General features: G+C 54.8%; 1 protein-coding gene across 1 annotated transcript in view; it reads right to left on the bottom strand.

The window, feature by feature from the left end:
* Positions 1-145: 145 nt before the first annotated feature.
* RNF123 (ring finger protein 123) overlaps positions 146-17,552 on the bottom strand; it is a 161,958-nt gene continuing 144,551 nt past the window's right edge. The window contains exons 36-39 of the mRNA XM_045024068.1: positions 12,569-12,711; positions 2,304-2,398; positions 1,530-1,615; positions 146-1,148 (exon numbers count right to left, since the gene is read on the bottom strand). Coding sequence (XP_044880003.1) covers positions 1,049-1,148; positions 1,530-1,615; positions 2,304-2,398; positions 12,569-12,711 — 424 coding nt within the window. The 3' untranslated portion in view covers positions 146-1,048. The remainder of the gene's footprint in view (positions 1,149-1,529; positions 1,616-2,303; positions 2,399-12,568; positions 12,712-17,552) is intronic.

Consider the following 17,552-nt stretch of genomic DNA (forward strand, 5'->3'; position numbering starts at 1 on the left):
CTTCTTGCTGTGGCTGGTCCTGTGGCCCCTCCCCCCCAATACCACTCCAGTGTGTGTCTATCCCCCCTGAGGCAGCTGCCCTGGCACAGGTGCTCTTAGATCCACAGGCCTTGTGTTGTCATCTGTCGCACACACAAGATGCCACTCCATAAGGAAGAATAATTTAATGCTCTCGTGCAGAGAACTGACCCCAGCTGGGGCAGGTAACACAGCACCCAATGCACAGCACAGAGCATCCCATAGGGCTGGTCACAAATCACATGCTACTACTAGTCCCACCCCACCTGCAGCAGAGCTCAAGCATTAGCCTCTCCCCTAGCTGAGAGACCCAGGCTAAGGATTCTGCACCAACCAGCAGGGACACCCACCCCCATTGCCAGCTACACATCCTCCTGCTGCTGCTGCAGGGTGAGGTGCCCCATACTTCTCCCCCACCAGGCTAAAGCTGGGGGGCTGAAGGGTGCCAGGTTCCAGCCAATTACAGCTCAGCAGAGAACTCAGCCACAAGGGCCCAGGCCTAGGCCTAGACCAAGCCAGCTGTGAACAGCCTCTGCTTTCGGTCTAACTTGGCACAGAAGCAGTAGCTCTCCCCAGTCTGGCTGCCCGGTACCCAGAGCTTGGGCTAAAGTGTGCCCCACCCCCAGTGAAGGGAAGCTGGCAGTGGCCTGATGCAGCGCACAAAGGCTCATCACATGAACAAATGTTCCATAGCAAATGGCAACAGCAGCAGGACAGGCCCTGGGGTCAGCCAGGCTCCTGCAGGCCGTTGCTGAGACTCCAGTAGGTACATGCTGGTATTAGCCTCATGAGGGAAAGGCACTGCCCTTCAGCCCTTACTGCTCAGGCCTCCCCACACCTGCTGAACAGGCTGAGCCCAGCCTTGGCTCAGACAGGGCAAGAGCAGCACCTCCACCATCTGCTGGTGTCCTTCACCCTTCTGAGCAAGTGGGCTGGGCTGTGGAAGGGCCCACAACTAACCAGAGCTGGGCCACCCCCTACTGGAGGCTGAGGGAAAGGAGCCTCAGGAGCCTGCAGGGTCAACCCCATGCTAGGAGCTGGTTGGCTTGGTGAAGTCATCCACGCCTGTGATGGTGGCCTTGCAGAAGAAGCAGTCCTTGTTGTTCATCAGGTGCTGGTTGATGCAGGCTCTGAAAAGACAAAGCTTGTACCATGAGGGAGCTATGCCCAGCCTTGCACCCAGGTGAAGCACTTCCCTTGAGCAGTGGAGCCCAGGGCCGCACCCCTGCTGTCACCCTGCAGCGAGGCCTGGAGCCCCAGTGTGGTGAGGGATGGGGCCTGGCCCTCTCCCCAGGGGAGCCCCTCCCAGCACATGCAAAAAGGTCCAAGAGCTTCCATGGAGCATGAGCCAGGTCCTTGGGCTCCAGACACAGTCTTTACCAGTGTAGGGGCTCAAGGAGAGCAGAGAAGCAGAGCTCTCCCTGGCTCCTAGCCTGTGGGGCTGAGCAGACTCCCTTGTTCCTGGCCCCCAGCAGGGAGTGAAGGGGCAGAGGGCCACTGCAGTTACTCACTTGCAGGACTTGTGGGAGCATGGCCTGAAGATGGCTGAGATAGGGTGTGCGTAGCAGATGGGGCACAGATCCTCCTCACTGGTGGGCTGCAAAGACAATCACCCGGCCTCGATTAGCAGCTGAAGTCACCCACACAAATTTGTTGCCATTTGGCTGCCTCCTGCCAGACAGCTGCACTGGGGGTGCTGCACCAAGCAGCCTGAGCCCAGCCCTCCTGTCCCTTGTAGTAGCCCAGGCTGGCAGCTGCCCCTGGGTTGCTCAGGCTTGTGGCCTGTGCAGTACCCCTGGGCCAGGGCGGTGGGACACAGCCTTGTGCAGTCTCACCCAGCATGGCAGGGATTTAATCCTGGAGCGACTCAGACTACCTGGGGACTCCCAATCGCACCTCATACCCCAGGTTTGGCCAAGCGAGCCTCTGCCCCAGGGAGTTTTCCCAGACAGCTGTCACCTCAACATATCCATTGTGCAGTAGGGCAGCAGCCCCCGACTGTGTGTGGCCAGTTCCCAGTGGTTCCAGCTGCCAGGCACAGAGAAGTGGCTGTATGTAGCATTCAGCAGAGTGCTGGGTACACAGCCGGCTGAGCTGTGCAGTGTGTGGCCAAGCCAGGCAGCATGTGCGAAGCCAGCCCCAAGGCTGCCCAGGCTGAACCCTGCCACATCACCATCTGAGCTGGCATGACTGGTTCCCCCACCTCCACCCCAGGAAGGGCACTGCCTCCCTCCCCTGCAAGGCTGCTGGTTTCTGGGCTGGGTGCATACCAGGCAGGGACTCACCAGTATGGAGGCAGCTGCCTGCTTTGACTCTTCACTCAGGTGGCTCAGCATCCGCTCCACCTTGGCCAGCTCCTCCAGGCTGATGTAGTCTGTGTCTGTGGAGAGAAGGGCTAAAGTGAAAGGGAAGAGAGCACCAGGGCTGGCCCCAAAGGGGAGGGTGGGTACTTGTGAGGCGCACTGCACAGCTCTGTGGCTGACTTCATGCCAGGACACCCCACTGGCTGGGGGCTGCCCAGGAATGGTAAACTGCAGCCGTGTTAGCTGGACAGGACTGTGTGAGCTGCAGTGTCCCCACAGGCAGGCACAGGATGAGCTGGAGGGGGTGTCCAGGATCCCGGCAGCATAGGAGACAAGCAGAGTGCTGGTCATGCTGCTCCCTCCCTGCAGGGCAAGGCCAGAGAGATGGGCACCTGCTCTCTACCAGAAGCTGTGTGCATGCATTAGAGCCTGCCTGGAAGCCGCTGGTGGGCAAGCAGCATTGAGTGGGGTTTGGAGAGGGCATTGAGGGTCAGAGCACCTGAGGGTGGCATACAAGCAAGTAGGTTGGGCTGGGGGGAGCTAGGGAGGACCAAGATGGCAACAGGCCTAGGCCAGCAGGGATGTGAGGGGGCAGATGCTGGTCCTGGGAGAGGCTCCAGTGTCAAGGCCTAGGGCAATGAAGGGATGGTAGGGGAAGGGGGAACCCAAGCTGTGTGATGGGAGGCTGGGCAACCCTGACAAGACAAGAGAAGCTGGAGGTACACAGTGTTTGGGGAACCTGGGCCAGCCATGCCATTTCCAAAGGGGGCAGGGAAAATTCCTCAAAGATTATTTCCTTTCTGCTAGCTAGCAGCATCTCCTCTCTCTGCAGCTCTCGGAGCTAGATCAGCATGCTGTGGCCATGCCTGCTCTGCTCCCGCTTGCTGCCAGAGGAATATTTCCAAGTGGTAAAGCTGAAACAGCATTAACAAATATTCCAGAGATAATGACATTATGTACATTGGACCAAGGAAGACAATCCTATGGTAAATATTCTACTTAGTATCCAACCCTGGCTCCTGAGCCATCCAGGGTGGGGAGAACTGTGGGAGACGGCGCTAGCAGAAAGGAAATTATTTCTATTCTGCAGCCCAGTGTCTCCCACAGTTCTGGCTGTCTGTGAAGTAGTGAGGGTTATGAAACAAAAGTTTGATAGGAAAGTACCCCCTCCAGCCCTTTTGTGAACTTGCTCAAAAGTCTGTACTATTTCTGAGCCACTGCCTGCAGCACCATTCTGCCTCAGGAGCCTCTGCAGAAGACAGAAGGCCCACCCTGTGGAGCTTAATGAAGGTGTTAGCTTTAGACCAAGTGGCCACTTTGTAAATTTCCAAAGCACTTGCTTATTTCTCCCATGAGGTTGCTAAGGATCTCATGGAGTGCACCTTGATCCCTTCTGGGACTGGAGCCTCTGAGGATTCAGGGTTCCACAATACATAGTCTGATCCACTTAGCAATGGAGGACTTCGAAGCTCTGATTCTCTGGCATTTCAAGTAGGACGACACAAATTGGGAGCCCGATCTTGTGGATTCTGCACATTTGAGAGATTTTCAAAGCTCTTCTGGCATTCCAGTTTACCACATCTTTGCTGTTGGATGTTGTGATTTTAGACAGAACAAAGGAAGCACAGCCTCTTGGGAAGTGTGGAAGGAGGAATTTACCTTAGCAAGAAAGGATGCTGGTGTCCCGAGCCCCAACTTGACCTCATGGAACACCCAGTAAGGCTCACATATGGATAAGGCTGCCAGCTCCGACATTCCCTCCTGGCAGACGTGACAGCTACTAAGAACAAGTCTTAATGGAAAGGTCGACACTGGAGTCAGCAGCTCAAAGGGATGGCTGGCAGGGCCCTCAAAACTAGCAGTAGGTCCCATGCTGGGAAGACTGGCCTATCTGCTGGTCTGGCTAATCAGACTTCTAGAAGGAATCTGGCTACCTGTGGATGGTCTGCAAGGAGGGCAAGGATCCTACAAATAGCACAATACTAAGAGCAGATGCCTGACATGAAATGATACTCAGCTGAAGGTCTCTGTCTATGCCTTCTTGGAGAAAGTCCAGAATGGCTGGAATTCCAGGATTTCTGGCATTTGTATTGGTACCAGTTGTAGAATCTGGATCAGAGAGAGCAGGATATTTTTACTACTGATACTCTCCTAAGCAATGTCTTAATGAATCCGGAAGATGGATCAAGACCTTCTAGTGTTTGCCTGTCAATAGCCAGGCTGTTAGCTGAAGCTGTTTTGGGTCTAGCTGAAGAACAGGACCTTTGAAAGGATGTCCGGTCTCCACAGAACCTGGAGTGGGAGTTCCAGTTTCAGCTCTATCAGGTCTGAGAACCAAGGTCTCCTTGGCCCATGAGGAGTTATAAGAATTACCATCGCCGGCTCTCGTTTTATTTTCTGAATCACCTTCCTCAGTAGCAAAAAAGGTGGAAATGCATCAAGTAGGCCCTATGGCCAACTGTGCAATGAGGCATCTGTGCCCATGGCTCTGGGGTCTGCTTCACTTGTGAAGTATTTTGGCTTCTTTGCATTTGTATGATTTACACATGGGTCAGTTGAAGGGAGGCAAAACGTCTGAATGGTGAGTCCTGATTCAGGCATCATTTGGAGTTGTTGACCCAGCGCCTGGTGAGACCATCTGCCCTTTTGTGGTTCAGGTCCACTTTGATGTGGATCACCCTGAGGAAAAGGCAGAACTGTTCCATCCACCTCACTATTTCCATTGCTTCCACACTTATTACTGGATGCCTTGTTCCCCATTGGCTGTTTAAATATCAAATATTGTCTGATTGAACCAGGATACGGTTCCCCCTTAGAGTGAGCTGGAACCTTTGCAGAGCTAGCTGGACAGCTCTCAGCTCTAGGAGATTTATGCAGTTTTGCCTTTTTCTCCCAGCTCCAGAGGCACTCGGCTGTTTGGGTCACCAAGTGAGCTCCCCAGCCCTCCAGGCTGGCCTTGGTTGTGAGGATTAAAGGATCTGGAAGGCAGATGGACATGCCTGGGCAGGCTTTATCACGGGCTAACCACCAGTGTAAGGAGTTAAATACCTGTGTTGGAACCCGTACTTGATCTTTCATGTGTTTCAAGGAATGGTCTCACACCTTTAGTATGAAGGCTTGAAGACATCTGATGAGCAATGGAGTGATCCGTATGCACAGTACCATGAGTCCTAGCACAGCACAGTAGGCCTGCTGCATCTCTGGAGCTTCTGAAACCTTTCTAATGATGGGTAGACTTTTGCTATCAAGGTGTCTATTTCTGCTCCCAGGTGGTTATTCTGTTGGATAGGACCAGAGAACTTTTCTTGGCACTGATGATGAAGCCATGCACCTGGAGGAGATTCAACATCCAAGATGTGATCCTCTGAACTGCTGGAGTTCTGATTGGGATGTTGTCAAGAATAGGGTACAGGTGAGTTCTCTGCAACCTGAGTCTGGCTATTATCACTATCTGTGAAAAACCCTGGGGGCCAAAGACAGGCCAAACAGGAGTATTCAGTACTCATGTTTCCTGCTGTAGGTGAACCTCAGAAGTCTGCGGAGGCACGATCAGATGGGGATATGCGTCTGCAAGAGGTACTGAAGTCAAGAAGTCGCTCTGGACAGGGAAGACACCGTACAGGCCAGGGTCTCCATCAGAAACATTGTTTTCTTCATCCACTTGTTCAGCCTTTTGAGGTTGAGAACGGTGCTGATACCCACCATGTGCTTCTCCACAATGAAGATGACAGAGTGCAACCCGGCAAACCTTTTTCTGAGGGAACAGTCTCTGTCATGCCAATATCCAGAAGATGAGATATTTCATTCTGGATCAAATTGTTTTTTACAGGGTTGTTGAAACTAGGTGATTGGATGAAGAATGGACAGGGCCGCCCAGAGGGGGGGGCAAAGGGGGCAATTTGCCCTGGGCTCCGCAGGGGCCCCCAAGAGAACAGCGGAGGCTCTCGCCTCCGCCCCTCTCCTGGAGCCTCAGCGCTTGATGTCTCCGGCGGAGCCCCTGAGCCCGGCCCTGCTCAGAGCCGTGTGGTGAGGGGGCGGGGCTGGGAGCTCCGCTCCCTCCGCTCGGCGTGGAGCTCCCAGCCCCGCCCCCTCACCACGCGGCTCTGAGCGGGACGGAGCTCAGGCCCCGCCGAGGCGCTGAGACTCCGGGCGAGGAGGGAGCCGGGGGTAAGAGGCTGGGGCTGGGGCCGGGGGGAAGCGGGACCCGCCGCCGAAGCGCAGCCCGGTCTTTGGCGGCGGGGGGCCCTTCCGTTCCGGGACCCGCCGCCGAAGTGCCCCAAAGACCCGCGGCGGGGACCCCCCCCCGCCGCACTTCGGCGGCGGGTCCCGCTTCGGTGGTAATTTGGCGGCGGGGCGTCCCCGCCGCGAGTCTTCAGGGCACTTCGGCGGCGGGTCCCAGAACGGAAGGGCCCCCCGCCGCTGAAGACCCCGGGCCCCCGGAATCCTCTGGGCAGCCCTGAGAATGGATGGGGTGGAGCCCCCAGTTTGAGGGACTGTCCCTGGCTCACTATCACCCTGATTAACTTCTCTGTGGTTAAAGAAAACCATTCTTCTACAAAATGGGCAATTCTGCCCCCCTCGCTTCTCTCCGGGGCGGAGGCCTACATAATCATTGTCATAAATTGGATTTTTGGGGAATCATAGAATATCAGGGTTGGAAGGGACCTCAGGAGGTCATCTAGTCCAACCCCCTGCTCAAAGCAGGACCAATCCCCAACTAAATCATTCCAGCCAGGGCTTTGTCAAGCCTGACCTTAAAAACTTCTAAGGAAGGAGATTCTACTACCTCCCTAGGTAACCCATTCCAGTGCTTCACCACCCTCCTAGTGAAAAAGTTTTTCCTAATATCCAACCTAAACCTCCCCCACTGCAACTTGAGACCATTACTCCTTGTTCTGTCATCTGCTATCACTGAGAACAGTCTAGATCAGTGGTCCCCAACGTGGTGCCCGCAGGCACCATGGCGCCCACCGGGGCATTTATGTGTGCCCGCCTAGTGCCCAGCATGGGAGAGAAGCCGCAACCCTGCACCTGTGGGGGACAGAGAACTCAGGCTGCAGACACAGTGTTCTCTGTTCCTGGCAGGTGCGGGGCCTGCCTAGCGCTCCACAGGGGAGAGAAGCTGCAGCCCCGTGTCTGCCAGGGACAGAGAGCTCTGGGGCTGCAGGTGCAGGTGTTCTTGGTCCCCGGCAGGCGCGGGACCCGCCTAGTGCCCAGCAGGAGAGAGAATCCAGGCCCCCACGCCTGCTGGGGACAGAGTACTCCGGGGCAGCGGGCACCGGTGTTCTCTGTCCTCGCGGCTTCTCTCCAGCTTCTCTCTGGATTCATATATTATGTAATATTAAATATGATGTTTTTTAGTATTATTTAATGTACAAATACAAAATAAGCCTTGAAAAATTCTTGGCACCCACCACACTCTTCTGAAAACATGAATGTGCTACTGGTCACAAAAAGGTTGGGGACCACTGGTCTAGATCCATCCTCTTTCAGGTAGTTGAAAGCAGCTATCAAATCCCCCCTCATTCTCTTCTGCAGACTAAACAATCCCAGTTCCCTCAGCCTCTCCTCATAGGTCATGTGCTCCAGTCCCCTCATCATTTTTGTTGCCCTCCGCTGGACTCTTTCCAATTTTTCCACATCCTTCTTGTAGTGTGGGGCCCAAAACTGGGCACAGTACTCCAGATGAGGCCTCACCAATGTTGAATACAGGGGAATGATCACGTCCCTCGATCTGCTGGCAATACCCCTACTTATACAGCCTAAAATGCCATTAGCCTTCTTGGCAACGAAGGCACACTGTTGACTCATATCCAGCTTCTCGTCCACTGTAACCCCTAGGTCCTTTTCTGCAGAACTGCTGCCTAGCCATTCGGTCCCTAGTCTGTAACAGTGAATGGGATTCTTCCGTCCTAAGTTGAGCTGAGGTCCCTCTGGACTTTCCCCCTGGACTTTGACCCTACTGTTTTCCTTTGGGGAACCTGCTGTCCCTTTGCAGGTACCTCTGTGAGGACAAGTAGCAAAAGGCCGGACTTCCACCTTAATTGAATTGGCTCGTTAGCACTGACCCCCGACTTGGTAAGGCAACTCCCATCTTTTCATATGCTGTGTATTTATACCGTTCTACTGTATTTTCCACTCCATGCATCTGATGAAGTCGTTTTTAGCCCATGAAAGCTTATGCCCAAATACATTTGTTAGTCTTTCAGGTGCCACAAGGACTCCTCGTTGTTTTTGCTGATACAGAATAACATGGCTACCACTCTGAAACCTGTTGCTAGAGAGACATTCATTAAAATGGAGCCAAAGTCAGGGTGATCTCCCAGCCAGGAGAGATGCTCTTGCAACGCAGGCAGCTGCTCCCAGGGATGCTCAGAAAGTGGCAGAGGAGGTTTCAAAGTTTTGTTTGAGAATGGCCTCCATCTTCTTATCTGTGAAGTCCGGAGGGTAGAACTCGCCTTCTGAGGGCTAACCGTATCCCTTGGGAGGGACGCTACAGCAGCGTCAGTCTTTGAGCCGTTTGGGTCTGGAAGGTTATGGCATCATCAGGTTATGGAGCCTGACATCGCTCTTGTTAACATGCTAGCCCTTACCTGGGGAGGGTTTTGAGGGAAGAATTGACTCCGCCTGCTGAGGTTGTGTTTGAATCGTGCTGCACATGGTTTGACATTTCTCCAGGAAAAAAAGCCTTTGCTGAGTTTTTCCCCCGGCCTGTTTGGAGTCAGCACCAGACAGCTCGCCTTCTGCAGGGGAGCGGGGTGGGGGGAATTGGAGGACTCAGACCTCCTGGATTTTGTGTGCCTTTTCTTTCCCCTTTCAGATTTTTTCATTTTTTTGCAAACTTTGGGAGCATAGAAACTCTGCTGCAGCTTTGGGGAGGCCACCTACAGCTTGTCTTTCTTAGGGCCTGGAGCCCTCTCAAGAGATCTGGCTCTGAAACCTCCCCCATTGGGTCCCACTCCCCCTAGGCGGGGGGCTGGGGAAACTCATCAGATCCACCTGGACAGCTCGGGAGGGAGGGAGCTGATTAAAAGCCCTGCTTTTTTCCCCAGGGCACTCAGGACCCACTTTATGACTTGCAAGGGGATGGAGGACACTTGTGGCCCTGCAATCTTCCCCTCTTAGTTCTGCAAGAGGCCCCTGGGACTTATCCCCTTAGTCAAGTGGTCAGGGTTCTCCTCGCTTCTGGAGCCTCTCCCTGTTCTGCACTGGGGTTCCTGGTCCATTTTCCCCCGTTGGACTCGCAGCTGCATTGGTGGGTAGGGTCCCCACTTGCCTGCCCGAATCGTAGCCCCTGGACCTAACAGAATTGGGTACAGGCTAGGCACAACTCATCGTCTGCCAAGCCTGGGAAGGCTGCCTCACAAATCGAGCACTGCTTGGATTTGACTTAGTGCTCTCTTGGCTGCTTGGCCGTACCTGTAAGGGACAGAGGAGCCAGCAGGGAAACACTGCAGCCGAGGCTCAGGGAGGGTTAAAACCTTGAGGGGTTAACCACCCACGTAGGAGGAATGCCCAGGAGGGAGAACCCTGCTCCCCACTGCCCAAAGAACAAGGCAGAAAAGTTAAAATAGAAGGGGTAAGGACAGGAGCAAAAGGAACAGCCACTGTCTGCTGCCATAGAGGTAGAGAATGCGGCAGCAAGTGGGAACATGGGGGGCGTGACCAGAGGGTGTGGTGCCAAAATGCTGATCCACCTCTGTGTGCTGCAGAGAGATGAGAGCAGCCAAGATGTCCAGAGCCGGGGGAGATGTTGGGCTGCAGAACAGCGCTCCACAGCACCTAGTCACTGTGCTAGAAACACAGTGCCACAGGGAGGGGAGCAGAGCCTGAGCACTCAGCGTTCACTACGCAGAGGAGCTTGGGCAGGGCATGCCCACAGGTACTGGGATCCAAGTGGTGAGTGACTGAGCCAAGCACAGCGTGCTCTGAGACACGTTCTGGGAAGCTAATTAGCAGCACATACCTGTGCATAAGGAGAGGTGCCCAGGGCCATGCATGAGCACATGCCACCTGGCCACTGCATCTCCAGCACATCTTCCCTCTGCAGCACTAGGAGACAATACCTGGCACTGCCAGGCAGAGCTCAGTGAACACCCCCACACTAAGGGGATCCACGCCAGCTGCAGCCTACAGGGCCTTACTAGACACCAGCACAGGGGAGGCTGTTCCCCGCCCCTGGCTCTGAGAGCTGCACTAATGTGCAAGTGGCCAGCTATCCAAGGCCATCTCCACTTACTGGGCAGTGACCCACAGGCTGAGTGCCCACCCTGCTGTGGCACTAGGAGACCACTGTGGACTCAACTGTAATGAGAGCAGTGCTCAGCCAGCTGAGGCAGAGAGCAGCAACAGCGGCATCCTGAAGACCAACAGAGCCAACCCCAGGCCAGCCAGCTGGTCTCCACTTGAAGCAGGGCCAGACCCTTTCCCATGGGGCAGGGACTCCTGTCTCAGCAGTGGTGGGGAGCTCCAGCCTACTCCCTGCTCCCAAGATGCGTGCCTGCCCAGAGGGACCAGCAGTCCAGGCAGGGCAGGTGCTCAGAGCAGCTCTGTGCTGGCAGAGTGGGGACTCCAGCTGCTTCCTGGCACACCCCCCTTCTCCCTTGCAGCACAGTGCTGTGGCACAGCCTTACTGCCTGGAGCAAAGGGGACAGCACAGCCTTTTCCTTCCCCAATGGGCACCACAGCACCTGGGCTCTGAGCCATCCTCAGCTGGGCCACCTGGAGCTCCAGTCAGAGGTCACCATGACTGCCCAGTGCCTCCTATGACTAGGGGGGATTTTCTGTCATATTTTTATTAAGCCTATGCATGCCTCAGTTTCCCTCTTATTTTGCAAGTCTGCCCGGTGTGGGATGAGGGAGGGGACTGTTCGCTCTCGGGGCAAGCTGAAGGAATGGTATGAGTGGCGCCTAGCTGTCTGAGCTGGAAAAAAATTGGCTTGAGGCCAACCCTGTATCAAGGGCAAATCTCAGAAGACAAATGACAAAGCCAATCCCCCAGGACACAAACACTTATTGACCAGCAGCCTGGAAGAAGGTGGATTCCCCTCCTCAGGCCCCAGCCTGAGCACAAAGGCAGGGAAGTGTGAGGTGGGGGGATAGGAGCTGGCTGCTGGAAGGAATTGGGGCGCTTGCCTGGGAACTGATCAAGGAGTCAGACAGAGACACAGAGCCTGAACCATGGGGTTCATGACATCATGGCTGGGCCCTGGCTATCCAGACGGGACTTGGGCTGGGCATTAGCCGTCAGTTCCCTGGGCTCCCCTCAGACTCCCTGATTCTGTATCCAGGTGACTAGTAAATGGTCCCTTGGCAAGGAACAGACTGCTGGTGTTGTTGCAGATACTCTGGAGCACTGCACCCTGGAGGGGATAGTTCAAGCCTCCGGCAGGGGTCTGGTTGGGCTGGACTCGCTGTAGGGAGACACCCAGAGATCGCTGGTGCTGATGACCCAGGCATGGAGGCCATGGCCCTGTCCCAGTGGGACTATGTGGGGTCTGGCACACTAGAAGGGACACTCCCAAGAGACTGGTGACAGGCCACGGGGCATAGACCAGGCCCTGTGACTCCATGACACCTCCACCCTGCCAGGACCAACAGGCACTGCTGAGACATGCCTTTAGTGCCCTGGGAGCTGGCACTTCTCTCAGTGCCAGGGGAATGAAGCAAAATGGAGGGATGACAGAGAAGGCTGGAGGGGCTTTGGGCATGGCCGGGGGGTGGGCCTTGATCCTGGGGTAGGACAGGGCAGTTGGCAAAGACTCTCTCTCCTCTCTTGCCAGAAGGTGCCTGGGAAAAGCAGAATCCGAGGGGGAGCTCTGTGCCGGGGCCCAGGTGTACCCACATTGCTCCCTGGCACCGAGCTCTGCCTCGACTCACTGTCCTGTCCTGAGGTGTGCGCACAGTGCAACCAGCTCCGGCCCCCTGCAGCACCCACAGCGCTCACTGAGCCCATAGAGGAGCAATGTCCTTTGTGGCCCATCCCCTGCTGGCTACAGGCTGCTGCGGGAATCTCTCCCCGCCAAGTCGAGTCTCTTACACAAATGGGGAGAAGACCCAGATGGAAAAACCAACCCCGTGTTTCTTCCCAGGGTGGGGGAGGGCCTGGCCCACCCCACCCCCAAGCATGGCCCAGGGCACCAGTCTGCCTCTGAGGAGGACAGAGCTTCAGTGCCCAGAGCCGGCCCAGCCAGATGCCCCAAGGGGACACCCCCATGGCCCTCGCCTGGTGCGGTGCAGACACTTACAGGTGTGCAGGGAGAAATGTCTCTTGTCTGCAGAGGGAGGCATGGCTGCCAGTGCTGATGGCTCTGCATGGCCCAGCAGGTACTGGATGGAGCGGAGCTGGAAGCAGGGGTCTGCCAGGAGCACAGCTGTCGCCCGTTTGGCCCTGCAAACAAAAACACACAAGATCAGGCCTCTATGCCCCATGGAGAGCAAGGGCAGGGCACTGGGAATCAAATTGCAGCAGCCAGCTGCTTCTTAGACTCCAGGGAAGAGCAGCACTGTCCTGGAGCCCTGCACCACAGGTCATTAGCCAGGGCTGATCCTCCCACCAATACCAGTGGGGCACTGGGACCAGACTTCTGCTGGGTGAGGATTATGTGACAGCACTGGTTTGCCCTGGCACCTCCAGAACCCCAGAGCAACCGACAGCCTGGCTGATTCTGCCAGGCGCTTGACCACCTTGGCCAGGACACTGCCAGCAGCAGAGCTCTCAGTTCCAGGAGCCAACAGCGCCTCATGCAACCCATAGGTCAGGGAGCCAGGCAGGAGGGGACAGACTGAAGGACTAGCCAAATCACCCCAGCACACTAGATAAAGGCTCCCTGCTCAGACAGAAAGGGCTGCGGGCTCTTTGGAAGGACCCAATCAAGTGCTGGTTGGAGGAAACAGAGTAACTGCAGACAAGGAATCAGGTCCCTTGGAACCCACCGGGGGCAGCCCTGCCCCATTGCACAGGTGGCTGAGCCCCAGATCTGTTGCTGGCTCCAGACCCTGCTTCACACTGACTCTAGCAGAGGCCAGGGCAGTGCAAGGTGCTAAGCTCCCAGGGCCCAGTGAACAGCCTGGGGAGCAGGTGTTGTTCAGCGGGTGGAAGGGGCAGTTACTTACCTGTAACTGGAAGTTCTTCGAGATGGGTGGTTGCTGTCTGTACTCCACTGAGGGCAACATGCATGCACTGTGCACCCACAGCCAGAGCTTTTCAAAGTAGTACCATCCGTCAGACTGCATATGCCCCTTGTGTTGTCCTGTGGGTTTGCCCGAAGAGTGGGGCAAACCAACCACATCTCCAGTTCCTTCTCCACTGCAGATCCACAGATCCGCAGTGGAGGGGAAGGAGGGTGGATTTGGAGTACAGGTAGGGACCATACATCTTGAAAAACCTCCAGTTACAGGTAAGTAACCTCCCCTTCTTCGAGGGGGAGTAACAAGCAGTATGCAGGTAGGAGGAAGGTGTGAGGAAGAAGACAAAACTGTGGAACGGAGGGCCGCTGCACTGAACGAGGCGTCTGTCACAGAATCATGCACTAGAGCATAGTGAGAAGAAAAGGTGGGAACCACACTCCACGTGGCTGCCTTATAGGTATCTGTGAGGGGGATCGTCATGGAGCGTGGCAGCAGCTCTCAGGGAATGGGCCTCTATCCTGCCTGCTAGGAACTGTCCCGAAAATTGATAGAGCGTAATGCATCCTGAGACCCACTTTGAGAGTCTCTTGGGGGAGACGGCCTGCTCTTTAATTCTCTGCTAAGGCAATAAATACTCTGAGAGACTTCCGGAATGGCTTTGTCATTTGCCAGTAAATGGTCAGGGCCCTATGTACATCGAGGGAGTGGAGTCGTTGTTCTGCACTGGAGGCATGCGGTTTAGGGAAAAAAACAGGCAGGTGTATGGGTTGGTTGAGGTGGAAACGGGAAACCATCTTTGGTAGGAACTTCAAATGCAAGTGCAGGGAGACCTTGTCCTTATGGAATGTGGACACCATAGCCCCCAGTTCACCACCCTCCTCGCTAAAGTCATGAAGACAAGGAAAGTGACCTTCATAGAGAGGTGAGACAGAGAGCAGGAGGCCAGAGGTTCAAAGGGAGAGTTCATTAACAGGTTGAGGTCCCACTAGGGAGCAATAGGCTGAATGGGCAGGTATTTACATAAAAGGCCCTTTCAGATTGGGCAGTCAAGGGATAGGTAAATATGGAATGCCCCTCCACTGGCTGGTGGAAGGTGCTAATGGCTGCTGCATGCACCCTGCTGGAATTGAGAGCGAGCCCCAAGATCTTTAAATAGAGGAAATAGACTAAGAGCATCAGGATGCCCATGGCTTCGGGGGCAAGGCATTGTTCTTGTGCCCTGGAAGTGAAATGTGCCCATTTAGCCTGAAAGGAGTATCTCTCACAGAGTCCTTCTGGCTTCTGGAGGAGGAAGTCTTATACTAGGAACGAGCATTCTTGTATTAACAGAGGTGTCTATCCAAAAACCAAGCTGTCAGGTGGAAGTCTGCGGATTGGGGTGCCTGAGTCTGCCACTGTATTGTGCTAGCAGTTCCAGAAACACCTGGACCAGGAGTGGAGGATGTTTTGATGTGGAGAAGACCAAATTTGCAGGGCCAGAACGGAGCAATCAGAATTACCGTCACTCTCTCCCGCTGGAGTTTGTGGAGGATGCAGGGTAAGAGTGGGAAGGAGGAAATGGCATAGCTCAGCTGGTCTGACCAATCAACGACCGGAGTGTCGCCCAGTGAGTAGGCGACAAGTCTTGAGCAATATTGGGTGCACTTGGTGTTGGTGTGGGATGCAAAGAGGTCCCTGATTGTCATCTCCCAAAGATGTCCACAATTACCATGTCATGCAACTCCCATTCATGGCTGGTTGCAAAGTTCCTGCTGAGAGCATCAGCAATCACATTCTGGGTGCCAGGCAGGTAGGCTGCCAACAAAAGGATGCCTAAGAATTGTAAGGTGGCTCTAGCATCTTTTCAGGGAGTATAAGGAATCATCCATCTTCTGGTTGAAGAGGTGTGATTCGTCAAAGGGGAGGTCCTCGATTGTATTCTGTACCTCTCTAGGGAAACCAGAGGAATGTAACTACGATTCCCCCCTCATGACAATTCCAGTCGCCAATACTTGTGAGGACATGTCTGCTGAATCAGCTGCAGCCTGGAGTATGGAGCTGGTGACCAACTTGCCTTCCTGTAAAACTGCTTGGAATCAGGAATGATCTTGCTGAGGTAACTTACCTCCGTCCATAGTTCATGAAGTCATATTTGGCCATCAGTGCCAGTAGTCAGAGATCCAGCTAAGACGACCTTTCGACCCATAAGGGCCAGTCTCTTGCCCTCCCTGTCTGCCAGGGTGGAGCATGAGTGTTGCTGCTTGTCCCACTCCGATGGGGCCTGGATCACCAAGGAGTTAGGTGGAGGGTGTGAAATAAAAAACTCAGATCCCTGGGGGGGGGGGGGGGGGAGATAGTATCTTTTCTCAGCCCCTTTTGGAGTAGGGGTGCATGTGGCCAGGATATGCCACACTGTGCATGCCAGTTAAAGAATGGCATCACTGATCTGGAAAGGCCACCCTTCACAGTACCAATGCATGCAGAATGTCTTGTAACTGGTACTGGGTGTCCTGCACCTCTTCTAGTGTGATCTCAAGAGCACTGGCTATCCTCTGTAGTCACTCTTGAAATGGATTATAGTCATCTGGCATCTGGGGATGGCAAAGGGAATCTCTCCGCATCAGCTAGTACCAGGCTCATCAGTGCATCATCTAACCCAGGTTCCGAATGCCTACTCAAAGGGTGGGGAGGTGAAATAGGAGCATCCCTCCATGCTGAATGGGATGGTTCTGATGCCATGAGCTCCAATACAGCCAACCTGGTTGATCCTGCTGCTATTGTGTTGGTGCTCAACGAGCCAGGTACCAGTGGCTCCTGGGCTATAAAAGGAGGGAACTGCCACAGTGCCGCCAACACCCTCCAATAGTCAGGTCTCTGGAATGGAAGTTGTGGACCATGCTGAACATCCGAATCCTGAGACTCAGAGGAACCGGACTCTTGTACAAATGGTGGTGCCAACAGAGCTATCAGAACAGGATGTGTACAGCCAGCAGGTGATAGATCTAATGCAGGGGCATTAGATGGGGCCCTCTGAGCAGGTGAGTGCACCAGAACACATGGAGACCTCACTCTTTCCAGGGCCAACAGATCATGAGGCCCAGGAGCACTTTCGAGTCTTCACGGAGTTAATGGTACCTGGTCTATGAATGGAATTGGGACTGGTAAAGGAGTCTGTCTCAGAACCGATGGTTCATGGGGCACTGGCAGAGCTGAAGCAGGAGGGGGCACATGGGTCCAACAGATGGTGCAGATCCAGGAAATGGTGCAGCCTCTTGTCCGTCTTGTGAGCCTTGAAACGCATCACTCCTCCATGGCTGGAACTCGTAGACAGTGCGGAGTCTTCCTTGGATTTGGAGAAAGACTTACTGCCATGCTTATGCACATACTTCTGAGGCTCATGGCTAGGTCCTGGCGCAGGGTCTGTAGCACTGGTACCAACGGAGCCGGACAGAGGCTCCACAGTAGAGGGAGTGCTCAGATTGTTCAGGCCAATGTACAGGGGAGTTTGCCAGCCAGAGTCTGGCTGTGGCCCCCTGGAGACCTCCATGAGGTGCTTCTTGAGGTGGAGGGCTCAGCCTTCCCACATAAGGGCAGGGAAGGAGAGGCAGATACTGCACCTGGATGTGGGTTGGGCTTCCCCCAAGCAGTACAGGCAGTGTTGGTGCTCATTGCTGATGGAAAATGAGCGAGGCAAGGAAGCACAGACTGAATCCCAGCATCTTTGGCATAATCCAGTTCCCAGACCTGAGTGCTGGGGGGGAGAGGGGAGGAATTGTTTGGCAGGAAACCACCACAGCCGTGTCCCAAGTCTAGGATGACCAGATATCCCATTTTTAAAGGGACAGTCTCATATTTAAGTCCTCCTGCAGGTGTCCTGACTTTCTTAAAAAACGAGCAAATTGTCCCGTATTTTCTGTCTCCTTCCCTCCCCCCCCCCCCAAAATCAGTACCAGCAGATCCTGATGCTGGCTGGATCCCTGCTCACCAGTCACCCACCCACCAGCAGTGAGTGGGGGGATCCAGTGGCCGATGGGGGTGGGTGTGCGAGGCTGGTAGCAGGGCAAAGATGCAGCACACAGGGCCAGCCATACCCCCTGCTGGTCAGTCAGCGCAGCCCCTTGC

This window comes from Mauremys mutica, chromosome 7, assembly GCF_020497125.1.
Source record: "Mauremys mutica isolate MM-2020 ecotype Southern chromosome 7, ASM2049712v1, whole genome shotgun sequence".
In the NCBI taxonomy this organism is placed as follows: Eukaryota; Metazoa; Chordata; order Testudines; family Geoemydidae; genus Mauremys; species Mauremys mutica.